This window comes from Cynoglossus semilaevis, chromosome 3 (genome assembly GCF_000523025.1).
Source record: "Cynoglossus semilaevis isolate Cse_v1.0 chromosome 3, Cse_v1.0, whole genome shotgun sequence".
NCBI classification, from domain to species: domain Eukaryota; kingdom Metazoa; phylum Chordata; class Actinopteri; order Pleuronectiformes; family Cynoglossidae; genus Cynoglossus; species Cynoglossus semilaevis.
In genome coordinates this window covers 6,190,305-6,202,496 of record NC_024309.1, presented here as the reverse complement: position 1 = coordinate 6,202,496, position 12,192 = coordinate 6,190,305, and the positions used below count along the sequence as shown (strand labels likewise).

At 41.8% G+C, this 12,192-nt stretch overlaps 1 protein-coding gene across 3 annotated transcripts in view; it reads left to right on the top strand.

Moving 5' to 3' along the window:
• The window catches only part of LOC103377042 (partitioning defective 3 homolog), a 253,608-nt gene that overhangs the window by 91,170 nt on the left and 150,246 nt on the right, over positions 1 to 12,192 (top strand). For all 3 annotated transcript variants that reach the window (XM_025054368.1, XM_025054367.1, XM_025054366.1), the window contains 2 exons: positions 6,275 to 6,447; positions 8,969 to 9,106. In XM_025054368.1, the coding sequence (XP_024910136.1) occupies positions 6,275 to 6,447; positions 8,969 to 9,106 (311 nt within the window). The remainder of the gene's footprint in view (positions 1 to 6,274; positions 6,448 to 8,968; positions 9,107 to 12,192) is intronic.

The following is a 12,192-nucleotide window of genomic DNA, read 5'->3' as shown; positions in this document are numbered from 1 at the left end:
CTGACCTTTTAGCCTCACTTAAACATCTAAACACCGTACACTGTCTGCTCTTTCTGACTGGTGTTGTATTAAGAGCCTTTCATCAGTGTTGTTAGTGCCGTCCTTTTCTCTTGGTGTAATTATCATTAGCTTTTCATATGCAGTGAGGATGATGGGAAAAGAGGAACTACTGTATGTATTAACAGGAAATACTCTTTAGCAAGAAAAGTCTCTTTCTTAATTAAATTTTTTAAACACAAGGAGGCAGCATTTACTTCACTTGATGCGCTCTGGCATCTTTGACTTGGACCTGAATAGTCACCCTCTGTTGGGAACGGTTTCATTTGGAAGAAGTCTTCCATCACCCGAGCAGTATGAGGTTTTTTTTTTTTTTTTTTTGATTTTTTCCTGCAAATCAACTTTTGTATTGTCAACTCAACGGAATCCTGAGTTGTTACCAGCTTGTTAGCTTTGGCCTTGGCCGGTCGGCGTTTACTATTCCTGGCTCGTGCTATTTTCAAAGCGGTGTTTTTAATCATGAGCGACATGGCCACATATCAGGTTGAGTGAGATTTATGGCCCCCTTTTTTTCTCTGAGGCCTGCACCATTGAAAAGGCTGCAGCAGAGAAACACACAACATGGTGTTTACAAGGAAGGTGCTGCGAAGGATCTGTTTCTGGGTTGGCTATGGGTTGTTTGCTTTGCTGATTAGAAACTCTCTGGAGACCCGCACAGAGTTTCTCCTGCTGCTTCTAAGCCAGGATACAGTGGGAGGGGAGGGTTTTTTTAAGGAGATTATTATTTTTCCACTCTGCAGTGATAGTACTTTGATGAGAAAGGTTAAAAAAAAAAAACAACTACGGTGTGCTACTGCAGCTGTACAAATGCAGGATTTGTGTACGGATGACCAGGAAAAATCCCCTGACTCATCATGTCATGTACAGTATAATGACCAGCAAACAGGATTTACAAGAAAAATATATTTTTTAGTTGATCAAACTGACTTTTTTTTTTTGCGATTGGTCTACTGTTGTATAAGATACATTAATCTGTCAATTCAAATTGAATGCAATTGTATTTTATATATATATATATATATGGATATATTTCTTTGTGTAACACTAGTTCATTAGGCCTCCACGGTTAGTCTTGACTAATCCTGAGTCTAAATCTGGAGTGTGACCACCAGGCCGCACCGCACCATGTTGTCTGTAACTGTCTGCAAACAGCCCCTGTACACATGCACACACTGTGTCATAAGTCTTGCTGTGGCTCCGCTTGCGGCCTCATGTCAACAGTTATAACAGGCAGATGTTGTCTCCTACTCTTCAACAGTAAACAGCCTCCATTCTCCACTGTGTCTTTGTCTGTATTTGTTGATTTAAAAAAGGATGGTTCACTTTTGTTGCACCTTTACCTCCTGATTTAGAGAGCTGAATGTTTAACCTCTTCTCCCACTACTCAAAAATGCATCTTGTCCCTACTGAATGGTTCAGGTCAGGGAATATTTAGTGGAAACCCCCCCCACCCCAAGTGCTCACAAGGAACATCAGTATGGTGTTAGTTGTGTAGGAGACAGTTCAAATGGCTCAGGGCCATATTTTATTCAGACATTGAACTGGCTTGGTTCAATGTCTGAATAAATTCAAAGCAGCCCTGGGAAAAAAAAATAGCTTTCAGACTTTTCACGAAGCCATGGTCGCCCGGCATTTATATTTAAATCAGGTTGATGTGAAGGCAAAGACTCTGACTTTGCAGGGGCAAGAGAGCTGCAGGAGAAAACACTCCATTCATCCACCGTACCGACCTCACACTGGGAGGCTGATGTATTTGCTGACCGATCACGCTCGGTTTTGCTTAGATCGTAGTGGCAAAAAAAAAAAAAAAATCCTGAACTAATTCATTTTATAACCTTTATAGTCCCAAAGCCACTTCAGAGGAAAATACCATCTCTGAATACATTATACTTTTTAAAATAATTTTATTGTTCAGCCAGTGCAGGTGTAATATTGGAAGTATTTCTGCTCTATTAAGAAATTATAGAAATTATTCGGTAGCCGTTAATAGTCTATAGCTCTCTATGCTGAGAGTTTACTGTGACGTGTATTTACAGTCTCAGCCTGATTGGCAGGTTGGGAGTGAGGACGCCTGCAGTGATGAGTAAAGGGGAATACAGCTGTGTTTATCCTGAATAGGTGCCTAAATAATTCATACTAATCCATATCCTGCTAATTGCTCTAAAAATAGTTTTTGATTATATCTGGATGTTACAAGAGATGGCTGTGATTGGTTAACCACGCAGTGTGCAGTAACATATATTAAATATACAGTGTATAGGTTTAATGGACCCAAAAAATGAACCTAATCCACTCGTGGTTTAAAAGGCAAAAAAATAAAAAATAAAAAGCTATAATTGTGAAATGTAGCTATGCAAAAATGTAATTTTTTGGGAGGGTCTGCACAACATTTGTCTTCACTGGATGAAGGTACAGTAATAGCTGCACACTCGTCTTAAACTGGGTATGTTTAGCAACATTTAGCTTCCCCTAGCTTTTGCTAACATGTTAAACTAGCTAAACTGCTCAAACGTGTGTTTATGCCGATAACTCCTTTTCAATATTTGCACAAGGTAATAAATATATGACGCCTCCAAATATCATGATGGTAAAAGACAAATAAAGGACAAACCAATACCAGGTAATAGTCCCTGGAGAATTTGACCTTTCCCTGTAGTGAATTGTAGTGTGTACTTTCCAATGACCCCGCGCCTCGACCGTAATCCCTCACTACAGACGCTGGATTAAGGACTCTTATTAGCCTCCCCCTCCCATCCATTCACCAGCCGACCCGCTCCTCCTTAGCCTGGATCGATGGCTGGCTGGGTCTGAAGTGGCAGCTCTGGTTATTAAACGTGGGACCAACCAAACCCTTCGGACCAGCAGGATAATCCCATCACAAATTAAGTAGATGAAAATTGTTCAGGAAAAAATGGGGAGTGTAGAGAATCTCCATATCGCGACCTTCTGAACAGCAAAAAGCATAAACAAACAGCACCTCGATTTCTTTTTTTTTTTTTTTCATCATAGCTTAATCTGCAGGGAGTTGAACCCCTGATGGATCGGCATCTTAATAACTGGGCTGTTATATAAAAGAACGTCCTGGTGGCGTCGTAAAAGAATCAGTGTTGATGTGTAAGCAGAGATGTTGCAGGCAGACAGGGTCAGAGGACGTGTCGACTCCCTCACTCCCAGTAAATCCTTTATTATTTTCATTCATGCTGTTGTAATAATAAAAGAATGCAATAAGTGGTAATAAAGAGGTTTAATTTAATGGACCTGAGAATGGACTCGGCAAACGGGGACAGATAAATTAAATATTACAAAAGGACACGTTCTAGGCCGAGGTATAATATCACTTATATTAGTGGTTTCCAAACTTTTTTAGTCACGCACCCCCTAGTGGCAGCTTGTGCACCCCCATGTCCTACAGTATTGTGTTATAATTACACCAATAAATATTTTATTATTTTCTTCTTTAAAATTGCCTATAAATGTGGTTTTCCAAGAAATGACAAAAAAAACGTTCCACCATGAGGGTCAGTTACGTCCAAAATCTAAAGAAACAGAATAACTTTACATACCAACGTGCACGTCTAAACACACGAGCACAACACATTGCTTTATGTACAAAATAAAAAATATATTGACGTAGATGGACTGCCTTTCCAGCGCACGTGTGTGTGCACGTGTTCCATCCGAAGTCGTCAAGCGGAACGATCCCTGACGTTAGTTGCTCCTCCGTCTGAGGTGAACGTCACCAGGGGCCTGAGCTGGATGTAAACCAGCCGCTGGTGAGAGCCAGTAAAGTCTATTAAATGCCATTATTGAATCTTCAACCTAATTTAGAGGTGAACACAGCAACTGTCTGGCTTCTAGCAGCGGGTTTTCTGTACTCGCTTTTCACGACATCCTGTGAGGAGGTCTAGACAACAGGTACAAACGAAACACATTTGCTCCGGCGGGATGAGGAATTTATTAGAAGATGTTGACGTGCCACTGGTGCTGCGCTGTCTCTGTCAGCAGAGACAGGTTAAACTTTATCTTTAACTTTTACAGGGAAACTTCTCCTGAATCAATGTTTAACAAGCTACCTGCAACTGCTCGAGATCATTTCTTGCAGCAGGAGTTCTCTCATGAGAAATATATAGCTCTATTGACTGAAGTAGAAGAAACTCTGAAAAAGTAATTTCAAAGACCTTTAGGATCTTCAAGGCATATCTATATGCTGTGAAACGTTTTTTTTTTTTTTTTTAGTTTTCTTTAACGTGGATTAATACGCCTAGCAAGTGGTACATGTTCATTATAAATTCAAATTCTAGTTGACACTCTGGTACAGGTAGAGATTTTAATAGAATAAACAGCATCAATCAAGTTATTGCTCCAGGTATCGGATTTTGACCAAATGTGTTTCGTTTGTACCTGTTGATTGTTTAACTATAACCCATGATAACAAAATAAGCTATTTCCGCACAGTGGAAGACATACAAAACAGTATTGGTAATTCGAAGGATTTATTGGTTTTAGTTAAGTTAGGGCTTACATAACATGTGACTTTTTGGTGTTATCAGTCACAACAAGTCCTAAGCATCCCTACGAAGATCTGACCAGGCAAAGGTCATGGAAGTAAAAGATGAAATCACATGGTTGAGAAAATCTTTGATTGTAGCTGAAAGAACATATTGATCCTTCATTGGGGGAAACAGCTGCATTAACAGCAAATCTGCTGCAACAGGCTGCCCAATAGAGGGCGCCAAGTATGTGGTTCCTCTGGAATTCGAACCCAGGACCTTGTGTGTAAGACAGATGGAAAGCAGGCATGATAACCGCTATACTAAGCGCTAGGAAATCCCCTTGACTGGGAATCAAACCCAGACCCTGGTGGTGAGAGTGCTGAATCCCAGACTGCTGTGCCTGGTCAAAAGAATTTAACTCCAGGGGCCACCCGGGTTTGAGCCGTGGACCTAACTGTCCATGTTAGGTTCGTCTTCACCTCCTGTAAGTGAATCCAAGGCACAGTCGCAAATCATGTTCTTAGAAAAGACAGAAACCTCCCTCGGATCCTGACTTTTATTGCATCACTGAACATTTTCATTTCATTTAAATCTTGACTGTTTTAAGTCAACGTTGGACAAGTGGGACACGTTCCCCTGGTTAAAAAGCAATAAAAGCATTTGACAAAATATTAAAGCACGGCTCTGGTCTTCATCCGTCCGCAAACATGTCGTTCCAACCCTTATTCCGAGTGCCGAGTCCCGTCATCATTCTCCACTACCTTGTGTCTGAGCAGGAGGTCTTTGGAAACACTTACAGCGGCACGGAGTTGCCACAGCTTTAAACACGCATGAGTTACGGCACAGCGTAAGCCGTGATTAAAATGCGCAGCTTCCACCGCTAAGACGTGTCTCGGCTGTATCAGATGGCGGCTTAGCACCGGCATATGCTCGCTGCAATCATCCACCGATGGATAACAGGTGGTTATTCAACTATTTGCATAATTATGGGTGCAACACACAGACTGTTAGAATGTCATAAACAAATCCATATGGCCTTCTGGGAAAATCCAGATGATTTATGCCAGAGCTCACAGATATAACCAAATTCCCGCCTCCCCTCGCTCTCTAACATCCAGCAGGATTTCTCACTGAATATTTTAACTGAGTGTGAAGTTAGGATCAACTTCATTTCTTCTCCCCGTCTTGGCAGCGCCGATGGAATGTGGGAACTTCATACTGGGTTGTACTTGTACATCGGTCAGTGCGGCCGCAGGAACATGGGCCAGTGCTTCCTCTTTAAAGTTCTTATAGACGGTTTGATTGCTAGCGTAATTTTAGTATTGGGTTTGGAAGGTTTTCCAGGAGTAGCTTGAGTTGGCAGACGGGCATGTTTAAATGACCCGTACCTAGGGAGTCTTGATATGGCATTTATATAATTTTGGCAGCAGTTATTATTATTTTAACTGTGACTATTTTGGGAAGGGTCGTGAGAGCAGCGCTGGTGGATTTCTTTTCCTTTACATTTCTTGCTGTTCAGTGTTGTAACTAAAACAAAAGTGACAACATGTTTTTCTCCGTGACTGGACTCAACCCAAGCCGAGCCCCATCAAGTTCTGCTGAGCTCAGTAGAAGTAGTACTAAATACTGTCGAATCTGCAATAAAAGAGTTAATGTCTTGTAGTTGAAAAATCAAAAAATACACCAAATGACAAATAAACCCCACTTTTCTGTGTCTCCTGCAGACATGCCTCTCCACGTCCGTCCTAGCAGTGATCCCTCCCTGGCTGCAGAAGTCCCAGTTGGTCCAGAACAGCCGTCCAGAATGAACCCAGTTCGCTGGTCCACGACTGCTGGCTTCCACAAGTACAACCACAAACCCAACACCAGCAGTGGAACTGGCAGTCTGGAGAGAAAGGTACAGTATGAATCATCAGTTCAGAGTTCACTAAATGAAGAGACTCCAGTATTCTAAACAGCCACGCACCTTGATGAACCATTAAAGTCATAAAGGCTTATGTCAACGCGCTAAACCGCTCGAACACGGAGCATAAACAGATCAACGCCGCATTTATTCTTCATTACGGCGCTGTCAAGTGGCGTGTGCTGACGCTCCTGCATTTTGACTGCGAACTATTTCTCACGGCGATGCAGATGCAGTGCAGCGGCATCGCTTATAATGTCAGAGATAATGTGTTCTGAATTCTAACCCACAGGAGCCTCTCCTCTCATCTGTATTCCTACGTTCCTCTGCACCCAAAACATCACAAAACGCCCTGACATATGAAACCTGTGCTGATCTGCCTGCAGATAACCAGCGGCGGCAAAGATCTTCCTTGTCTCTCTGATAACTCGAGCAGAAGTTGTGAAACACATTTCTTTGAGCCCCACTTTTTTCCCGGGCGCTTTCATTATAAATCCCGAGAATGTGAAGCTCAGGTTCGGTTCGTCCTCCCTCTGGCTCCTTAAAAGAACGGCGAGGTAATTAATGTCTAAAATGGCCGCCCCCATGTGGTGCTGATCCACCTCGTCTTCTCTCTTGGATACGAGATAGACAGTATGTTCCCAGAAAAGCGGGGAGGGAGGTTAAAAAGAGAAATGAATGAGTGCTCGGAACGTGACATTGCAACTCCCCGTGTGATTAGTTTTTCTAAAAGCGTCGTCAGTAATCCCATTTGAAAACACTTATGTCTTCAGAGCCATGACAACATACGACACACTCCACACGGTGGGCGGAGAAGATTTTTTAGTAAAGTGGGTTGTTAGACCCTTTCATTTTGTCTGAGAAGCTTCTTTTAATTCCCCTCAGGCACAAATCATACTAATAGAACACAAAGGAATGATTTTTCTTACACAAAATATTAAATAAATAAATACAAACGCAAAAGCAAAGACCTGGGGTGTTAATTGGTGAAACTTCTGACTTAATTTAAACAAACAAACTGCAGGGTGTTAATATTAAGGTGTGTTCCTGTGGTACGAGGTGTGTCGAGGTTCGATGATTTCTCTTTTGGCAAAAGCAAAAAAATCAATCCTGATATTAGTGTAGTTATGGCCAACGGTGACTCCAGAAACTTTTAAGGTGACCAGATGTGGTCATTGAAGTTCTTGCACATCAAACCGCTCCTCCTTGTGGTTACTTTTGGTTCAGTTCCAAGGTTCCGTTTGGTCAAGTCCTCCTCTTTCCTCTACTTCTCCTGTCTAGTTATCCAGTAATTGCTTACAGAAATAAAAACAGTTTTTAACAGCTGGGGGCGCCACTAGTTACGGCTGTATAACTGAATCGATGTATTACTGTTGTATCCCATGAAACAGGTTTCATCATTTTTTTTTTTTGCCGTTCTGTCTGACAAATGTCACGAGACCTAAAGTAATCCGTTTTCTTTTCCTCTCTGTGACAGGTCTCTTACCTGAGTCTTAGTTTTCATAATTCTTAATATCTCCTTCTCCTGTCACGCAGTTCGGCCCTCACCAGTCCACGATGAAGTCTATTTTCATACAGTCAGGCCCAGATGTTGAAGTTATTCCACTGACCGTGATGTATTTATGGCTCGGCACTCACGTCGTCCATTAAGGGACCGTACATCAGTCACAGGCGTTGCCAAAACCATACCTAAACCATACGTTACACACAGACACACTGTTGTCTGGCTTCGTTTCAAATCGCTGCCACGATCCTTTTGAATTCCACCCCTTGAGGCTAAATCCACACTACACCGTACAGATCTGTGGGATTCCTCAGTCACCAGCCAGGCCCATGAACTCATCATGTGTCCCGGAGTCTTTAAAGTGTTTTTCTTTGAATTCTCTATGTTTAGTGCAGCCAACTAAATGGATTAACCAGTGAGTATGATGATTTACTGCTGCCTCTTTGGTATCTTTGGTTTCTCTACATTTTACGATCTAATGTGCAATAAAACTTTGCGGTTAGAACTCCATTGTCACGGATTGTTGCATGTTGGGGACCGGGGCCATGATGGCTATCAGGGCCTGTCTCCGATGAGGCCACGTGTCTGGCTGAGTTTTTACAGTCCTGTCTGCAGCGCTTCCTAGCCCTTCGTCACGCCACATTCAGCTGCACTGAAACACACACAAAAAGGAAGAGGTCATCTCCTGTTCTTTAAATCAGTCTTCTTCAGTTATTCTGTCTTTGTTTTTCTCCATGCAGCGTGAATTTGTCTGTTGGCGAATTTTATTTCAATTTAAATATCTTTAAAAAATAGTGTAGCCTCTGCTCTGCTAATGTTTGCCTTTTCTAATGGAAAAGATGCCTCTTATTAGCGGCTCAACACCAGCTGTGCAGAGAGTTTGGAATGAATAACTCAGTATCTATATACAGTTTAAATACTCTTCCCCTATATTTCTGTCTGCTGTTGACTAATTCCACACAGTTACTGCTGTTTTGCTTTACCTCTTACCTCTTACTGATTCATCTGCAGGGAAGAGGGGCTCACGCCTATCGGAGTCTTCCCCGGGACGCAGGCGGCTGGGCTTCTCAGTTCCAAAGGGAGATGCTTCGATCGTCTCTGAGCGCCAATCATCCCATGGTGGATCAGTGGCTGGACCGACAGGAGCAGGTAAACGCAGGGCTTTACGGTGGGATTACGCTTCAATATAGTCTTTAATATAAATGTAAATACATTAAAAAAAAAGAGTTGTATTGTAAATGTCAACACCCTATTGGATAAATGTCAGATGTCTCAAGTAATGATCTATGGAAGTGTTACTTTAGACTTATGAATTTAGTGTCGAACTCTATGTTAGTTAGACTGTTTGTTAAAAGTACTTTTCATTGAACCGCTTCGGTTCGTCTCCACTTCACACTTACTGCTTTAATCTGCGCTTCTTGATTGTCTCACTCCGCGAGGAATGACCTTGGGAGGGGTCAGACATGTTGAGCTCAGTGTGCGTGGAGTTTGCCTCTCATCACTGCCTCGGTGACTCAGTCTGACCCACGTGGGAGGTGTTGGATTGAAATTTCTTTAATTCTGGAATAAGGAACTAGTGATACGGGGGGCGGTAAAGATGGAGTGATGTGAGGAGGGCTAGGTTAAGACAACAAGTTTCATTTGTTCGGTCATGTTACAGTTACAATTCAATCGCCATCAGACTCCAGTGTAAACTGTCTGCAGCCCTGCAGGCACAGAGGAGCAAGTGACTATGGATGGAAATGAAATATGAGTGGTACACATGTCGGCATGTTTGCATCAATTTCTAAGTTGTTGTGCAATCAATGTCAGCTAATTTGATTGTTTTGACATCATTTGGAGAGTCTCTGCTCGCCATGTAGCTAGTGCCGTTCAGTCCGTTCTTGAGCTTCTACCCCGCTTTACCACAGGACTCCGGGAGCAGAAGCATCGCCCTCTTGTTGCCTTAAATTATATTTCAAATTTATGGAATTATCACCAAGTAAGGTCATATATTAAAATGAATGAAAATCCATAACACATGGTTTAAATTAAACAAAAAATATATATTATAAATTTACAGGGCAACAATATATATATATATATATATTTACAGGGCAACCTCAGGTTGTTGCTCCCTGACATTTTGTAAACTGATATCTGTAAAAAAAAAAAAAGTAAGTTTATCCACAACAAATGTTTTTTTTTAAGGGGACCACTTAAATTGGCCCGGCCGTTCATCACTCACCGTATCTCCGCTTCGATCGCTGCTCCTTTTCTCCCTCACGTGACACTTTTGACATTTTGCTTCTTTGTGCGTTTGACGGACAGGCGGCACAGCAGCACTGAGTTGTTAGATCGTGAGATAAAAATACACAGAGTGGGTTAATTAGAAAGAACTGGGATGACTGCTGAAACACCCGCGGAGATAATGAACCACAGGAGTACAGGCGTGCACTCGCTGCTGCTGCGGCGGGATCAGGGAATAACACCAATTAACACGTGTTTGTTTATTATTGATTATACTCCATATCTGCTGTTCTTAATTGTGGTACTTTACAAGTTGTGTAGACAAGGGTTACATACACTTGCCCACACTTAGTTACTGGAAAAAATAAACCAGAAATAACACTTTGTGTGAGGACGCCCGTGGTCTGTAAGAGTGTGTCCTACTGCAGCAGCGTCACGTTCTCTCTCAGAGCTGTGTTTTCCTTTAATTTAATGATAGCAGGGCGGCTTCCTCGCATAATTGAACAGATGCGGTTAAAGTGCGTCCCAAGTTACATTTGTACAACCTTTCCTTCCTTACTGTAAATTCTAAATATGACTCTTTACTTCCTTACTGTAAATTCTAAATATGACGTACATCTTTAAAATACCAAAGACCCTCTGGAATGTTCTGATGACAGTTCCACTGATCTGATCTGTGATTTTGCTGTCACTGCAACAAGCAGTAAGTAAGAAGCTCAGAGAGGAAGGCTCGACTTGTCACTCTCATCCATACGATCATTAGTGATTTAATTATTGGATAGATAAGGTAAATGTAATTATTGGTTTTATGCAGTTTTGCTTCACGACTCTCCTCATTAAAGAAGCCCTCTATCTACATATTATTTTTACTAATTTCTGCATTTTAAGTTAGTTTAAGGGCTTATCGGGACATTAAAAATAATAATGGTTTTTCAAAATAAGAGACTATGTAGAGCGGCTGTTCCCAGCAACACCTATATAGGCTGCATTTATTTATTAATTAATTAGGCAGCTTATTTAAAAAAAATATAATAAAAAAAAGTTTATTTACACATCTTATTGTCTGGAAAATTCCCACTTAAGGAAAAACTCCAAACAGCCCTCAACATTTTTTAACACGCGCGTAGACTTAAAAATAAAAAGTGTTTTTCCTTCTGTATGTTCCTGGCACCAAATGACCCATGGCCACTACCGGTTCCCGGCCCGGTGGTTAGGCACCCCTTTTCTTAAGGTCGGGGCACGTCTACAAATTCCACACATTGACACATCCTTTTCTTGACAACTTTTTTTTATAGAGAAATAAATGCTGTCAGCCCATATTTGCCGAAGTCTTGTAAAGCGATTGTTTACCAGACCAGGTGACATTAACCAACCTGTTATTACACTGATGATCACTAATGGCTCCTTTTGAAATGACAAGGCGTCCACGGAGACTTCTGTCAGGACCTGCTCCATATCAGTGTCAATAATGGCACATAAATGATACGACGTTCTTTTCCAATCTTCGCAACCCTTCATTCGACCACACAGGCAATCATTCTACGCACCAATTTTCTAGCACTTTGTCCTGGAAGGGTCACAGACATCAGTTGTAGGTGGTGGTTGGTGTCTGCACCATGAACAGGTCACCACAGGTGATATTTATTTCTTTAGTTCTTAGCCAGCGGTGCAACACAGTGAAACATCAGACAAACATACGCTGGAAAAAAAAACAACAACCTGTTACATAACCCATTCCAGTGCATTTGTGAGGAAGAACAGTCGCGTTTGAACACGTTTGATCCAGACTGGGTGCTGTCAGGGTCTCCCTCTGGGTGCTGTCTCCAAATGAGGCACCTTGTCTGGCAAATTTTAAAGGAAATCCAAAATGGCAACGTGCCCAGCTGTGACGGTGTCAGCCAACATGTTGAAAGGAAATGAGTCTGTTCAACTTCACACTTGAAGATAAAAGCGGAGGAACGGCGTGAACACAGTCATTTACCCTGGTACTACAACATGGAGTATTT